General features: G+C 54.5%; 6 protein-coding genes across 6 annotated transcripts; 3 read left to right on the forward strand and 3 right to left on the reverse strand.

Annotated features, from left to right (window-relative positions):
• Positions 1-70: 70 nt before the first annotated feature.
• On the reverse strand, positions 71-674 carry BO80DRAFT_456099 (uncharacterized protein; the record flags this gene model as incomplete). Its single annotated transcript, XM_025722150.1, has 3 exons — positions 71-89; positions 180-517; positions 579-674. The coding sequence occupies 3 exons, from the start codon at positions 672-674 to the stop codon at positions 71-73; spliced, it is 453 nt and encodes a 150-aa protein (XP_025574299.1).
• Positions 675-1531: 857 nt separating this feature from the next.
• Positions 1532-2763, reverse strand: BO80DRAFT_494408 (serine hydrolase domain-containing protein; the record flags this gene model as incomplete). The annotated part of the gene is made up of 2 exons (XM_025723871.1): positions 1532-2258; positions 2290-2763. The coding sequence occupies 2 exons, from the start codon at positions 2761-2763 to the stop codon at positions 1629-1631; spliced, it is 1104 nt and encodes a 367-aa protein (XP_025574300.1). The 3' UTR covers positions 1532-1628.
• Positions 2764-3464: 701 nt separating this feature from the next.
• Positions 3465-4457, forward strand: BO80DRAFT_465691 (short-chain dehydrogenase; the record flags this gene model as incomplete). Its single annotated transcript, XM_025722738.1, has 1 exon — positions 3465-4457. One exon carries the CDS (start codon positions 3465-3467, stop codon positions 4455-4457), a length of 993 nt encoding a protein of 330 aa, XP_025574301.1.
• Positions 4458-4882: 425 nt separating this feature from the next.
• BO80DRAFT_384188 (MIP transporter) lies at positions 4883-6233 on the forward strand. The gene is made up of 4 exons (XM_025716943.1): positions 4883-5190; positions 5237-5791; positions 5852-5922; positions 5983-6233. The coding sequence occupies exons 1-4, from the start codon at positions 4938-4940 to the stop codon at positions 6049-6051; spliced, it is 948 nt and encodes a 315-aa protein (XP_025574302.1). The 5' UTR covers positions 4883-4937; the 3' UTR covers positions 6052-6233.
• Positions 6234-6606: 373 nt separating this feature from the next.
• On the forward strand, positions 6607-7495 carry BO80DRAFT_426051 (uncharacterized protein). Its single transcript, XM_025719665.1, has one exon. The coding sequence runs from the start codon at positions 6629-6631 to the stop codon at positions 7382-7384; it is 756 nt and encodes a 251-aa protein (XP_025574303.1). The 5' UTR covers positions 6607-6628; the 3' UTR covers positions 7385-7495.
• Positions 7496-8389: 894 nt separating this feature from the next.
• On the reverse strand, positions 8390-11392 carry BO80DRAFT_477023 (Clavaminate synthase-like protein; the record flags this gene model as incomplete). The annotated part of the gene is made up of 4 exons (XM_025723250.1): positions 8390-9283; positions 9895-10677; positions 10732-10971; positions 11042-11392. The coding sequence occupies 4 exons, from the start codon at positions 11390-11392 to the stop codon at positions 8540-8542; spliced, it is 2118 nt and encodes a 705-aa protein (XP_025574304.1). The 3' UTR covers positions 8390-8539.
• Positions 11393-12378: the final 986 nt, after the last annotated feature.

Consider the following 12378-nt stretch of genomic DNA (forward strand, 5'->3'; position numbering starts at 1 on the left):
CTTTTCAGATATGTATAGTCACACATTTCTATGATAGAGGTCATACGTTACATATATCGCTTTTAGCAACTCAAATCATGAATATAAGTCTATAAAGCATATGGAAAAGTAGTCATCCTATAAGTAGTCAAACCCTTTCCAACTGGACAACCGGCATATGGGACTGGTGTGGGTGGCACCTGGCCACCGGCCCAATGCCGAATTTGTCACTCTGCACTTCGTTTCCAGTTGCGTCACGGGATAGGGACGAAGTAGCATCCGAGTTCTCGGGAAGGTCGTCTCTATAGTATAACGATCCGAACTTAGAGAATCCTGTAGTTGCTAGTCGCCTTTCAATGTCGATAACCTGGTCCAGAATCTGTACTTTCTGCTTTGCTTTGATAGTGTCCCACACTTCCGTTAGTACTACGCCCGCCTGCTTCTCCATCAGGATATACTCTGCTCCGAGAGGGTTCTCTGATGCGCGAGAACTCCATGCGTACACCCGCGGAACCGGGAGGCTCAAGACATTTCTCAACTAGCAAGATTAGTTCGACGCGTAACATAAAATTATGGTCGTGAAGAGAGGAGCGTCATACAAAGTCCAGAGTAGCAACCTCACTAGCTGTCGTGAAGTGTGGTCTGCCGGCATTGGGGTTGGGAAGTTTCGCAATAACCTCGCGTCCATTGTCCATGGTAAGCTGCAATACTTTGTTATATTGGCCCTCCGAGACTTTTAACACGTGAGAGCATGCTCTCGACCTGATCGCAGCGGCAGCTAGTTGCAAAAGTGCAGAGAAATCGAACTTGACATAGCGAGAGGCCAGTTGCTGTTGCTCGTTCCAAAGCCAACGGCCTGATGTGGACCGATTGAGTGCCTCCAGGTCATGTCTTGAATCTGTGATACCATCGGTCCCTTTCACTCTATTATGGAGGGAGGAAAAAGCAGCCACCAGAAGTCTATCAGGGGGGTTACATGGGCGGAAAAGCGTGACTCCTAGAGTTCTTCTTGGAAAAAGGCCTCGGATGGCCATATTTGGCGTTTAGAAGGGCAGGGAGATTGTCATTTCTTTGCCATTAGCCACAGGATATGTCCTCAGGGAGAGGCCTCGCTGTTCTACTTGACTGCTTTCGTATGTGCTGCTCTAGTGTATCGCCATGTCAGCCTGGGTGAGCATCCTGGCTGAAGGATGGACGACCCCCCCCCCGGCGGAGGCCAGGTTCTTCCGGGTCCGATGGTATCCTATGCGGGGGACTAGCCCGATCGGGGGATTCCATATGTTGACAGTTCCTAATCAGGAAACCTCCCCCATTCACCTGCTGAGTACGTATATTTATGTGTCCCCTTCGGACTTGTTTTTTTCCTGGCTCTGTATACTGAGACCCCTTTAGATGATCAAGCTTCAGATCTAGCATGTCCTTGTAATAGCCCTACGTACAATATCACGGGAGCGCCGACAAGAATATATATTTGCACCCATATGTTTTTCGAGTCGATACCCTATGGCGAAGGGGATTGCACGACATTCTTAGAATAGGTCTCATACGACATCAGGATTCTAGCAATAAATGCAACTCCGTCACCTAGCGCCAAAATCACAGGAACAAAACACGTTGCCTGGTATGGCCGGCTGACGAGGTAATAGGCACTAGGCAACCGCCTCATAGATGGCCCGTACGTACGCCGCCGTTCGGTCTGTGCCCAACATCCCCGGCCCCATCTTATTCATCGTATACGCAATCGTCATCCGTCTCTCCACATCCATGATCACCGTCGAACCTCCCCAGCCGCACCAGAACCCAATGCGACCGTCTGGCAACCACGGTAGCGTCTGCGGGACGGGCAACCCCACTCCCAGGCCAAAGCGTAAATGCTGGTATGAGACTAAATCTGTCCCGGCGATTTGCTCCTCCAGCATGCGGTCAATCGTGCGAGGGGAAAGGTACTGCTTGCCATCCACCTGGCCCCCGAGGGACACCACCGATCCGATGCGAGCGACTGCTCGGGCATTGCTGAACCCGTTCATCGCGCCAATCTTGGCCTGTCGAAAGGCAGGAGTCATGGATGCTTCCGCCGGCATGAGGATGCTGACAAAAGTCCGGAATGCGATACTCTGCTGGTCGATGCCTTCGAGGTTCAGCGGCGGCGGGGGATCCATATCCGCCGTCTGGGGCCAGTCTTCCTCTGGCACTCCCAGTCGATAATCCGCAGCTAACGGCCCGGCTAGCTCATCGCGGATGAAATCCTCCAGCGGTTTGCCACTCGTGCGACGGACGAGCTCGCCCAGCAAGGTGGCCCTGGTTGGAGACATGGTACCCGGACTGGGTCCCGGGAGTCCACCAGGGGGCCTGGGTGGCCAGCTTGTCGGTTGACTTTTTCACGTCGTAGATATCCTCGATGGTATTGGGGAGTTCCCAGGAGGACACGCCCGAGGTGTGACTGAGGATGTGGGAAACGAGGATGTTTTCTTTGCCGTTGGCAGCGAACTCGGGCCAGTACTTGGCGACTTTTTCGTTCGGATCTAGAAGACCACGATCGATGAGGATGTGGATGGCAATGGCGGTGATGACCTTGGAGACGGACCAGACGACGGTGAGAGTGTCCTCTTCCCATGGCTTGGTCCGGGCCGTGTCAGCGTAGCCGCCCCAGAGGTCCACGACATTCCGTCCGTCGATATTGACGCAGATGGAGGCTCCGAGTTCTTCCTCCGAGGTGAGATATTGCTGCAGCAGATCGCGAACCCGGCTGAAAGCTGGGTCGGAGTGGCCGTGAGTGAGAGCCATTGCAAAGGATCAACCTTTCACGCTTTGCAGACCAAGGGAAATCTGTCCAGCTGAACACCCCCGAGGATTGTGGAATAAATAGAGGGGCGATTCCCTGGATTGTCTGGAAGGTGTCGCGGGGACCAGTGAAGCCAGCGTGGACACAAGTGGAACCGGATGCCCCGCATTGGAGGAAACTGATGGAGGTACGTCTTTTAGTAACACGCAATGCCACTAACCACTGTCTAGTACAGCTCCGTACTGGCCAGCTCGTAACCCGGCTGCAACGGCGCAGCAATGGCCCGACCCACGTGGGGGCCGAAAGCCTAGTCCTTCTTGATCAGCCTCAGGGACCAGATAGATGGTCTGCTATGAAATCTACGACTGATGGCTATGGAAGACGGATCATTGCAGTTATAAGACGTGGCCCCTCAGCTAGATCAACCCTCGTGTTGCACTGAATGAGCTCAACACGTAATTTCTAAAAAAAAATATCTAGTATCAGAGAGCTGATTAAACATTCAAATCCAGGCCTAATTCAACCAGCTTCATCACGTGTTCACTAATTTAATACTAGATATACTAATTTCTGACCCTGTCGGAAGGGCTCCGCTCGTCTTATGCCACAGCCGGAAGAAAATCCAGCCGTCAGGGGCAACCTTAAAAAAGGCCCATCTCCCATCAGCATCCATCGCATCATTGTTCATGTCAATTCTCACACCATGCAGACCTTCAAACGGATCCGCCCCCAAATCTTCCCCGCCCAACCCACCCTCACCGCCGGGAACCTCCCCCCGCAGTCCGGCCGGGTAGTGATCATCACGGGGGCCACCTCGGGGCTGGGCCTGGAGCTGGCCCGCATTCTCTACGCCGCCGGCGCCACCGTCTACATGGGGGCGCGCAACGAAGCCAAAGCCAACGATGTCATTCACACCATCATCACCACCACCACTGCTCCCTCCCCGGGGAAACTCATCTCCCTCCCCCTGGACCTCTCCGACCTCCGCACCATCCAACCCTTCGTCACCGCCTTCCTGGCCGCTTCCCCCCGACTCGACCTTCTCTTCAACAACGCCGGCGTGGCCTGCATCCCCCTGAACGAACCCACCGCCCAAGGCCTCGAACCCCACCTCGGCACCAACTGCGCCGCCCCTTACCTCCTCACCACCCTCCTCGCCCCGATCCTCACCACGACGGCCCAAAACCCCTCCACACCCCCCAACTCCGTCCGCGTCATCTGGACCTCCAGCATGGTCGTCGACTTTCTCGCTCCCACGGGCGGCGTGCCCCCGATAGAACTGACCACCCCGAACACCGACCCCAATCACAACTACGCCGTCAGTAAAGTGGGTAATTGGTTCCTCGCAGCCCACATGGCCAAATCCCTCGGCGAGAAGGGGGTGGTGAGTCTTACTCAGAACCCGGGCAACATTTACACCCCGATCTATGATCGCGCGCCGAGATGGTCGGTGTGGATGAGTAAGCCGGTTTTTTATACCCCTCAGGAAGGGGTGAACACGTTGTTGTGGGCGGGGTTTGATGAGGGCATAACGGTGGAGGATGGCGGGCGGTATGGCATTCCGTTTGGGCGGTGGCATCCCGCGCCGAGGGAGGATTTGGTGGAGGCGATGAGGGAGGGCGGGACAGGCGAGGCGGAGGGGTTGGTGAGGTGGTGTGAGGGGGTGACGAGGGAGTTCGTTAGGATGGAAGCTTAGTTGGGTGTATGTATTATAATGGTGTTAGACGATAGTCGCATGATATGGACTTTAGTATTTACATCCCAAGATCTGGTGGAAGACTCGAGTTGTTGCAGTCGGAGTCGTAAGCAGACCGGACTTAGGGCTGATCCATAGACGGAGAGTGTGCATACGGAGCGGGAGGAACCCAAGTCTTGACATCTCCGGTTGGTCTGACAGTTGAGTCAGGGATGCTCAATTCTTCTTTTTCTGCTTCTGGAAGACGGAGCGACCATATGACAGGAACAAACCTTGGGATAGCTGTAGGAAGCCGACATCCGGAGCACCTCCAAATCTAAATCCGCGCGAGCTTATTCATAGTTACGCGATCTGAGATCACCCGTCCGAACCATGGATCCCCCCGAAATGATGTAATTCAATACGAAACCACAACCCAACTCAATCGCGCATTATTTATACAGCAGAGGTGCATACCATTTCCATCATCAAAGATCCACCATGGCCGGCCCACTCTATCCCGACGACATCGACCCCAGCCCCCAACACCTATCATGCAAACCCCATGTGCAGCCATTCGTCGGCCGCATCGGCGGCAACCAAGGCATTGTGCTCGATCGCAGCGACCCCGATAATACCGACTTTCTGCGCAAAGTCCCCGATGCAGCCCCGTTGATGACCTTTCGGGATGCATTTAACCTGCATGGATTCACTGATCTCGATTTATGGCGCTTTGCCGTGGTGGAATGTGTTGGTATGTACCACATTCCTAACTCTACAGCACTGGCTAGAAGGCTTAGGAACCATGATGCTCGCTTTCCTCACCGCCTGGGCTGCGGCCACTCCCCCAGGCTCCACGCCCACCCCGTCCACCCCCGCAGGCGTCTTCGCCACAACCACCTTCCTAGGGCCCCTCGTCGGCGGCGTCACCAACTGGCTAATCCTCACCCTCTTCATCTTCTCCTTCTCTGCCGTTAGTGGCAGCCATCTCAATCCCACCATTACTCTGGCGACCTTCTTCGCCCGTCTCATTTCCTTTCCGCGGATGGTACTCTACCTAGGTGGCCAGATCCTCGGCGGAGCCCTCGCCGGATGGATGCTCCGATCGGCGTTTGGTACGGGTACGTATATCGTAGGCGGGTGCTCAGTTAACACTTCCCTCGTACCGGTGCGCGAGGCATTTGTGTTAGAGTTCATCTGCTGTTTGATTCTCATTTTTCTGTCGTTTGGGGTGGGGTTGGATCCGAGACAGGTTCGGGTATATGGGGCTGCCCTGTCGCCGTGGTTAGTGGGGATGGTGCTCGGGGTGGTGAGTTTGGGGTCGGCGTATACGAGGGTGGGGTATGGAGGGGCGTGTATGTCTTCCTCGGGGCTTTCATTGCTTGTTTTGAGTGGGTGGATGCTGATAGAACTAGCCCTGAACCCGGCCAGATGCTTTGGAGTGTATGTGGGATCGTCGCTCCCGGGATATCATTGGATTCATTGGGTGAGTGGGCTCTTTCTCGTGGCTCTCGTGGAGGGTTGGGCTCATGGGATGTTGGTTCAGGTTGCGCCGCTTGCGGCTGCCATCGGGCCTGGACTGGTGTATTATCTCGTGCCGCCGTGGAAGGCTTGATTGGTGGCGGATGGTGTCATGGGTGGTAGACGCGACGCGATTGTCAGGTGCATCAGGCTGGGTTACATCGCTGCTCATGGTTTCTGGCCTAGAACGTCCGATTTGATATTTCGAATTGGGGGTGGTAGAACAAGGCTGGAAGTAATCATCAGTCGCAGTGCATGTGAACGTCTCTCTCTGCAGTAAGGGTCTCAACGAGTGGTCCGGTGATCCCCAGTACTCGACTTATCACTTCTAGGACACAGCCTTCCTGCCTAACTTTGGGTAGTCCGACGGACGTGCGGTATGCATCTAGGCTCCAGGTCACCGGCCTAGGCACCAGCCCTCGTCTGATTGGCTTCGACGCATGTTATCGCGCGATCTCAGTCCTCTCCGGAATGCACCCAATCAACCCCCTGTTCCTGATATGACCCTACATGAGCGTAAGCACTAGGGAGCCCCTCCAGGGTCTTCGCCCTGGATCCGTGCGCTGAGCTACGTCGTCTTTAAAACGGCATCACTGCACCTCTGGTCCCCTCCTCTCCATCATCATCATCATCCACTGCTTCTGTCTACTCCTAACCCACGATCATCCATCATGGGAACCACCACCACCACCACTGCGGTTCGCTACTCCACCGGCGAAGTCGCCACCTCCGAATCCGCCAAGGCATTCCCGTGGGAAGTTCCCGTCCCCGTGAACCCCTTCTGGGACAGTATCGAATACTGCACCGCGCGGGGCTTCATCGTCAACTTCACTGATTCGGAACGCGAAAGTCTTCCCCTCGACACATCCAGCACTGCGGAGCAGGACACCAAACTCCGTCTCCTCCTCCAACTCCTCAAAGACAAGCTCGCGCAGGAGGAATCTAGCACCACCCCGCCCCAATCCCTCTACGAGAAGGATTACCAACGCTGGTACAGACTCTGGTCCGGGATCTACACCATCCAGAACGATCTGGATCTTCCTGAGGCGGAGCAGACGGTGCGGATGTTGGTCGAGAAACGCCCGGATCCGGAGAATATCGTCCCCGTGCATATGCTAGCCGGGTATCTGCTCAAGGTGGGAAAGTATGAGGAGGCGGAGAAGACGGCCAGACCGGTGTGTGCTTGGATGGATGCCGTGCCACGGCTGGGGAAGGGATCCCCGCAGGCGCTGAATGCGCGGCGGTTTATTGCGAAGGCGGTGTGGTTTCAAGGGGTGGAGAGGAGGGAGGAAGCGGAGGGGTTGGTGAAGGAGTTGCAGGGTTTGGTAGATGGGATGGGTGGGGGCAAGTTTGAGGTGTATCAGGAGGAGGAGCGCAGGTTGAATGGGGAGTTGTTGGCGGATTTGGGGTTGGTTTCGTCTGCGTGATGGGTAGAGTTGGGAGTACGGCTAAATCGGATTTGATGCTAGATGATATATGAGTTAGTGCGCGTAGCTGATAATTGAAGGGATGTCGCTTGTGCTTGCGGGGAATAATAGTAGGCTGGATTTATCCCGTAATCACACGCCATTCTCACCCCATCTCCCTCGCACGAGGCCGAGCTCAGAAATACCTTTGGACGGATGTGATTTTATACTAGTCAGTCACAGGTCAATATCCTTGACACACTAAGAGGCTGAGAGCAGGGATCAAAAGTAGAATCCTATCATGCATCATGGATCTGAGAAGCCTCGGCGTTGACATTGATTCTTTCTAACAGTCTCGTCGGGATACTCGTTTAACAGCAGCGGAGATGTGAACAGCAGTGGCCACACTCAATATGTCTCTTGATGAACCCTCTTTGCTTAAAAGTGGAACGCGTACATCCTTTGCTAGACAGGCGGGTGGAAGGTCGACCGCAAAACAGACCAGTTGAACACCACCATTGCCGCGGGGTTCGAATTCGCGACACTTGTGCATCATAGGCTCCAGTCCTATCGTGATGCGCACTGGAGTGCTCTGTAAATGCCGTCATCCCCCCCCCGGCAAGATCGACGCGACCCAGGACTGGGATGGATCCATTCGGCATCTTTGCCCACGCTGCATCTACAACCCGGTTTCCGCTCCGATATTCGCCGACGGAAAGTCTATTGAGGTTGGTAAGGAGAAATAGTTTGAGCTTCCCTGCAGACGAACTCATGTTTCGTATCAGCATCGGGTTACTGCGAATCGCCTTCCCCTTCCGATTGGGTTACTCCTCACGCAAACGCGGGTGATGTTGACAACCCCACAATCTGCTTTTCGCCATTGACCTTCCATCTTACTATGCGTAGCTGATCTTGGATTGCAACTGATGCACCATCCTGAATCAGTCAAGTGGGTTTCTGTTAGACCTGTACGATACGCTGTAATCCAACTTTGAGCCAGCGCACCTGGGATGGAGTAGTGACTACCGGATTTCCTTTCCTAATATGAATACGAGAACTATGATGACCAGATCATAAGCGACATGAAGAGCAGAAGCAATGTCATCCATGCATTACAAATCAAGGCAACCTTGCCAACAGCAACACTTTCTGACCCCTCCTCAAGCCCTTGGCGGCTCAGCCAGCCACACCAGCTGCGGTGGGGAAAGGCACTGAATTCCACCGCACGCGACGCAGGTGCCTTGCAGGGTCTTTGATGTCATCCCGGGCGTGAAGCCACCGATGATTATCCAGCAGGATGATCGACCCCTCGGGCAAGTCTGCCGCCGTCAGACGTAGGATCGACTGGGGAGAATTCTCCAACGCATGCAATGCTTGCTTCAACTTACTCATAGCGGCCGCCGCCCTGGGGCTAAGGGGGACGATGATGTCCTCGCGAAACCGGATGGCGGGGGGCTTGTCACCTGCATGAACACCCAGAATGCTCTCCAGGACATGTGTTTGGTGGGGATGTTTCACAAACTCGGACGGGATCGTAATTTGATACTCGCGTTGTTGAAGAACGGCCTGCGTGGCAGGGGAGAGCAAGCCAGCGAGCTGTGCGATGCTCATGATGGAGAGAGTTCCCCCGCCGTGGCGATCAGGCTGCAGAACTTGCAGGGCAAAGTACTGTGGGGGCGCAGTCTCGTAGCTACAGTCGGTGTGCCATGGGAAATTCTGCATGGTCTCGGATCGAGCACGATACTCTGGCGTCGATGATGTGACTGGACTCGGGCGAACATCCCAGAACCAGCCTCGAGAGGCACTATGGGCGACTGGAGGGCCATGCCCATGGTGCGCACACAGGCTGAAGATCAGGGTCTCGAGATACCGGCTTTGGTGGTCCAGAAACTGCAAGCTGAACTTGACGATGCCGTGTTCCTGGAGCTGGTGATGAATTTCCTGAACATGAGGTCGTCGTTGGGCGTCAATCAACTCGCGCGCGACAAGATGGGGCACGGTTGGCGCGACACCCATGACAAATGAACGAACTGACACATGCTGTCCTGGCCAGTAGCTCCAGAAAGTTGGCTTCCCCGCATGGAGAGCCAAGGGGAGGCGCAGGGCACGTTGCATTGGGATAAGTCACTTGATGATTTGCACCCTTATGGGTCAGACGATGATCTATTCCGGGGATATGAAGAATGGTAATATACCTGTGGATTGAGCCCAGGCATCACTCTAGATGGATAGAATCTGCCAGTCGCATTGATCACTACCCATGTTGAATGGGTGCAGGTACGACCCATCCATGTGGTAGAATTCCTGCCGTCGCGTGTCACCCAACCGCAGCTGCCCCGCTTGGCTTCGTCTGCTGACTTAGACTGCAGGAGGTCATACAAGAAAAACGTCCAGGATTCTCAATGTTCGTCGGCATATAACACCGAAACCATCCAAGCCACTCCATGGCTTACCGCACAAATCCGATCCGGACTACTACGCCAGATCCCTAATCCCAGCAGCCGACCATGCACGGCGTGGTACGTCCCAACCAGAGGGTACTGCCCTCGCTCTCCAGACGCAGTCAGGATGACCTCGTAAAGGGCGGGCCAAATGCGCCGCTGGATCACGTACGTGGTGCGTGTGCTGTCGAGCTGGGGGCAACGGAGGCGCTCCAGCGTCGCCAGCCACTCCTCGGGATCGATTTCGTCGCCAAACACAATCCCCGCCCCTTTGCCTCCTCGGATTGGCTTCCACAGATACTCCTTTCGTAGGGTTGGCGAGAGCGCCGAGGAACCAATAAGCTCATCCAGCTCTGGAGAGCCAGGGATGATGGTGTCCGCGATGCCCCGTCGCAGTGCCTCACCATCTTCGGGCCGCAGCACCTGTCGTGCCACGAGAAGGGGGATTTCCTGCTTGATGATACCCAGCATGCGCTTATCGTGCACGAGCAGGATGGTGCGGATATCATTGAAACATCGTAAGCTAATCTGACGCAGCATGTCGGGATCCAGCGCGAAAAGCTCATGCTGGTGGAGCTCCAGTCCGACCTGAAAGATTTCGAGTTTCTCCCCTTGCTCGGATGTGATGAAGGATAAGCCATGCCGGAGTGAGGCCTTTTCGTGATCCGACACCACACAACACAGCTTATACCCCCCAGGGGCTTGCGAATCAGGAAGTAGCCTCAGATCTGCTGGGGTGATGAGCCGCGGCGTCATCTTGAGGTGTCGCTTCGCAAAGTCAATGAACATGTGAATGTCCATGCCAGGCTCCTCGTTCTTGAGCAAATGTAATGGCAGATTCAGCTGGAACAAACTGAGCAGTCCGCTGAGAATCTGCCGAGGAAGTGAGCCAGGGGTATCAAGACAGTGGTAAGGTTGGGGACTCACTTTCACTGGATCAGTTGCCGGGACGAGGCCGGGATCATCACAGAGATTCCTCAACGCCTCCTGTCCGTATGCCGCATACATGAATCCGTTGAACGAAAAGCGAGCATTGATCTCTGTGATGCGGAAGGTTTCGATCGGTTCCGACTCGCTCCCGGGACCTTCGACTAAGAAGTCCGGTCTCCAGGACCCGGAGCAGCCTGCATAGTTTGCCCTGTCGGGTGGAAGATGACGATCGAGCCACTATCACATGAACCATTGTCAATTCTGGGCTATCGGTGCAAAGTCCCATGTATCCGGGCACCGAACAAACCTTCAAAAGCTCCTCTTCTTCCCTTCTCAACGGCATCCGCTGAGGAAATCGAGCATCCGCATCCGTCCACCATCGCGTCACGATATCAACTATGGCGGCAGTCAAGGCCCGGTGTAACTGCTGCAGCTGAGCCTGGTGTTGCTGTGTGATCAGGATGGGTCGAGGACATGATGCCTCGTGCGAGCCTCGATACCATAGCCGGGATTCGCAGAGGTCCAGGATTCTGGCTTGCAAACGTTCATGTTCTTCCGTGTGGATGGATGGGTCGCCTTGGTAGGATGTCACAGGCTCATACCCGCTGGCAGAAACGCCGAGATGGACCTGCTGCAGTTGACTGCTCGTGGGCTTCATGGCGGCAATAGATAGATGATACTGGACTGGACAGCAGACTAGATAATAGTCATGTCCTACGGCTATATCAGTGTTATCCAAAGGGCTTGGACATGATCCGCATGATGGTTTTGCCATCCAGCCGAGTACGAGGGATTGACGAATTGGTATAGTCCTCCAGTGATGGCAAGGATATGTCTGAGAACTCATCTGGGTTACACGGCCTTCGTACCGGCTACATCTAATACGAAGGAGGCTTGATCCTCCCTGGTCACTGTCATTGCCATTTGAAATCGCTTCCCGCGAAATCAACCCACGTACAGTAGCAGATCCCGTGCAGGGTGTCTGACAGATGCACCGACTGCAATATTAGCTATGCCTGTGTGGTACGTCTCCTCTAAGATTTCTATCGTTGATATCCAACATTCGAGCCTAGGATAGAAAGAAGATAATCAGTTATCTAGGTTTGTTGCACTGGCCAGTTGTTTTCTGTAGCACCCGATTAAAAACCAAGTGGTAATCTTATATATCATGGATGCAGTGGTGACAGAGTTGCCCTACAATCTCACAGGCATGAATGGGCCACATTTCACAGATAAGAACCATATCTGATCCACGGCAAACCCAATCTCGAGTTTGCATTTCCCATGTGCATAGTAGATAAAGGAGGGAATTCTGGGGCAATGTATCCCTGTTATCTGCTATCGTCTGCAGGCCGCGTCACCCGCCAGGCACTAGGCACCCGCGATAGAGTCCACTGTCGGAGAAGGACGCCGCGTCGGCCAATTGCAGGCGATTTCTGGTCGGGGCCGGATCAAGGTTCGACTGCGGGTTTGTTATCTCGCCAGAGCACTCCACAAAAGTCCAAGGCATGGCATGGCCAGTCCAGTTGTTTGCAGAACTAGTGTCACCCATAGTACTCTCTCTTACTGTCTGCCAAGAATACGCTAGCACGGAATAACATTGAGAGATAATAACCGATTTCTGGAAATACCTTGTATTAAACA

This window comes from Aspergillus ibericus, assembly GCF_003184845.1.
Source record: "Aspergillus ibericus CBS 121593 unplaced genomic scaffold BO80scaffold_25, whole genome shotgun sequence".
NCBI lineage: Eukaryota > Fungi > Ascomycota > Eurotiomycetes > Eurotiales > Aspergillaceae > Aspergillus > Aspergillus ibericus.

Coding starts and splice junctions, on each gene's coding strand:
- BO80DRAFT_384188 (XM_025716943.1), top strand. CDS start 4,938: ATGGCCGGCCCACTCTATCCCGACGACATCGACCCCAGCCCCCAACAC. Junction 5,191..5,236: donor TGCCGTGGTGGAATGTGTTG/GTATGTACCACA, acceptor TAGAAGGCTTAG/GAACCATGATGCTCGCTTTC. Junction 5,923..5,982: donor GATATCATTGGATTCATTGG/GTGAGTGGGCTC, acceptor ATGTTGGTTCAG/GTTGCGCCGCTTGCGGCTGC.
- BO80DRAFT_426051 (XM_025719665.1), top strand. CDS start 6,629: ATGGGAACCACCACCACCACCACTGCGGTTCGCTACTCCACCGGCGAA.